Source organism: Trichinella spiralis (assembly GCF_000181795.1).
Source record: "Trichinella spiralis strain ISS 195 chromosome Unknown Scfld4277, whole genome shotgun sequence".
In the NCBI taxonomy this organism is placed as follows: Eukaryota; Metazoa; Nematoda; class Enoplea; order Trichinellida; family Trichinellidae; genus Trichinella; species Trichinella spiralis.
Window position 1 is genome coordinate 154 of NW_003531216.1, and position 3,392 is coordinate 3,545.

A 3,392-nucleotide genomic window follows, 5' to 3' on the forward strand; every position below is an offset into this window, starting at 1 on the left:
TGGATACTTTACACACACCTTTGTGAACATACTGTAAATAAATAGTAAATAACTAAATAAATTAAATAATAACTAATTAACTAAATATACACTAATCATTTGAGTAAATATGCTTAAAAATTTTAAACAAAAATACAGTAAGATTTTTTTTTAATGCTGCCAAAGATTTTCAAATACGAAAGTGATTTTCAAGTAACCTATTATATTGTACGTGCATTCTGGCGCGTAAATGCCACGCTTCGTGGGCTAGAGTTCAGTTTGCATTGGTCGATTTCATCGACGACAATTAATTATTAACTGTCTTGTGAAAATGACAGTCCATCTAACAGAACGAATGTTTTGTTGATGTTCAAATCAACTGATGTCATCTAGCTTGGGTAAATTTGATTACGACTCCCAGCAAACTGTCACAAAGCGACTGTATTTATTAGCCTAAGAGAGACAAGTACATCGACTGAAATAAGGAAAAAATGGAAGAATATTTCAATCCCGCTATTGTTCTATTAATTTGTACGCTTCTACTGTGCGTTTAATCAAAACGCGAAAGCAGAGTTAGTTCTCTTTGTTGTTGATAGGCTGATCACTTGCTTGGGCGCGGCAGTTTGTTCTTCTTCTTCTTCTTATTATTATTCATTTTCCATTTGTTGCTCTGAAAGCGATTGTGAATTTTTGAATACATTTCTTCCAGGTTAACTTTACAACGTCTACCACCATAATGCGTTGGTTGAACTGTAATCGACTGGATATTTCTTCGTCCCATCTGAGAAATAAGTAAATTTATTTGTTTACTCTATGTTTTACTTTTATCATTTAAATTTTACTGTTTTATTCTATTCTATTCTATAATATTCATTATAAAAATCAAAATTGGAGAAGTTGGTATATGAATTTCCTTTTCAAACGATTGAAAGGAAAACAGAAGCTTCTTGTCGAAATTTATTACTGAGGAACAATGTCTTTTTCAGACAAAATAAACATTACTATTTTTGTTTCAAGCTTTTCAGCATTTAATTGTCAAATACAATAGACTGTCATTTGACGTCAATAGTCTTCTTCAATAATATGCAATATAATAATGATAAAGCAAATAATATGTAGAAGTACAATAATAATAAGATTTACTTTCGTTTTCATAATTTGCATCATGTCATTCTCTAGCGATGTCAAATCGAATTATTATTTAATTCAGTTTAGAAATGTTATGTCATTTAATATTGTCACATATAATAATAATAATAGTAATGAGTTTCTGCTTTTGTAATAGTGCATGCTTTTTGAACTTAAGGGGATTAAAAATAATTGATTTTTACCATAGTTTAGATTGGCATTTAATGGATTTCATAATGAAACACAGTAATTAAAAAATTTTAAATTTTTATTTCAAAGATACTCTTTTTCAAGCATATGTATTATAATGAAACATTCAAAGTAGTATGTGCATGAATGTCCAGTTTAAATTTTTAATGATGTGATGTTCAACTTAATATTATGTTATGTATTGGTTATTATTATTGATATTTATAAGATGAGTGTAAATGAGAAGGAAAGCATTAACTGGTGTGTACAAAAGCAAGTAATGGAAATTTGAAGGCACAATTAAGTCGTTCTATCAATGAGATAAATTGTTAGCATGTAAACAATGTCGAGTAAAGTTTATACGTAACACGGAAAGGGTGATTAGTTGATAAAATCTAGTGCTAAAGTGATACAAGTTGAGAAATGTTGAAAGCTGAATGTAGCTTTAGCTGAACGTGAAATGAAAATTTTGGAAGGTGAATAATTTTACACGTCACCATGGAAAAATGAATAGTGATATTTTACTACTTGTGTACGCCTGAATATTTTAATAAATATGCAGGAATGTTATTTCATTCTTAAATAACGTGTGCATTTTCTGAATTTTTCCAAGTTCACCAGTAAAAGTTTATTGTTTTTTATGACTTTTCTCATGAATAAATTCCAATTTTTTGACTTAAAAAATGAAATTACAAACATTAGATTTATTTTTTAATATTTATACTTCAATTTTAAACAAGGAAGGCAATTATTTTATCATTTTTCAATAAAATAATTGACATTTTGCAGTTGTTTACACAATTAATCAATGTTTTCCAACAAATGCAAACTTTACAACCAAAAATATTTAAAATTTAAACACGAGATTAGTCCTAGCGGAAAAATATTGTTCTTGATTTTCTTTTATTGTAAAACGGACAGTAGATTTATTGTAAATTGATTTTTTTCTGGATTTAGTTTTAGAAGACCTTGGAGCTTCTCTACACAGCATTTAAACAAATTTTATTCGTATCTAAACTGTCACAATTTCATTTATTCAATGCTTTAAGTATATTTTTTTCCTGCAAATGCTTTTATTTGATAATTAAGTTTTATAAAAATTTAATAATTAATGCAATTGTAATTGCTTTGGCATAATTTGAATTACATATATGCATATGCGAATTGGATAAATTCATGTGTTCTTTCTGTCGTGCCTTAGTAACTTAAAGTACAAAGATGCTGCATTGCCAGTTGTGTCCAATGCGAAACCGTGTGCTCTAATTTCTGTTCAAAGCCAGAATTCTGGAGCAGCTGCTCACAAGAACGGGATTTTCAAAACTGAAGTGTTTTCTGCTCCTGAAAAGAAATTTGTACCGAAATCCATGCCTGCGTCATCATTGTATTACATCATCAGTGAAACTCCGATTAAATGGAGAGATTTCATCACCGTTGCTATTTTGTTTTTTATAAACTTGCTCAATTATATGGATCGATTTACAATTGCTGGTAAGATTGTTAAGATAGCTGTTTCACGCTATAACTTACTTTATCTTTAATAACCGTATAATGGAAAATGATCATAATAAATTAACACATGGTAAAGAAATGATGGATATTTATCTGAATTTTAAATTTTGTTAATAATTTATAATAAATAATATTTGAAAAAAGTTAATTGTACCGACGTGAGATAAGGTTATTTTCTTATCGGTATGTTCGTATATTTTATTTTGTATTTGTGGTTTTGATTTTACAATTTTTTAATGCTGAAAACTCATTGATTGATTTATTTATTCTTATCTGTCAACAGAAGTAATTAAAGTTTCCATTTAGAAAAAAGATAAATTGGTGAATTCTTTGTAACAGTAATATGATGTTCAAGTAAATACTCCAATATAATTTCTTGTTAAGTAGTAATTAACAAAAAGTTGTCAAATTTGAAAATTATTACTGAAAAAATTAACGCGTATTAATGAACAGCATTTAACTTTACGGAAATTTATTTTGACAGCTTCACAAATTGTTTCGAAATTCTTTCAATTGCATTACTTTTACGCGTGCCCCCACAACTGCATGATTTCTACCATCATCCGTGATTGGCAAACCGGTCTTTT

General features: G+C 28.3%; 1 protein-coding gene across 1 annotated transcript; it reads left to right on the forward strand.

The window, feature by feature from the left end:
* Window positions 1-1,525: 1,525 nt before the first annotated feature.
* On the forward strand, window positions 1,526-2,834 carry Tsp_12952 (protein spinster). Its single transcript, XM_003367439.1, has 3 exons — window positions 1,526-1,573; window positions 2,260-2,304; window positions 2,508-2,834. The coding sequence occupies exons 1-3, from the start codon at window positions 1,526-1,528 to the stop codon at window positions 2,832-2,834; spliced, it is 420 nt and encodes a 139-aa protein (XP_003367487.1).
* Window positions 2,835-3,392: the final 558 nt, after the last annotated feature.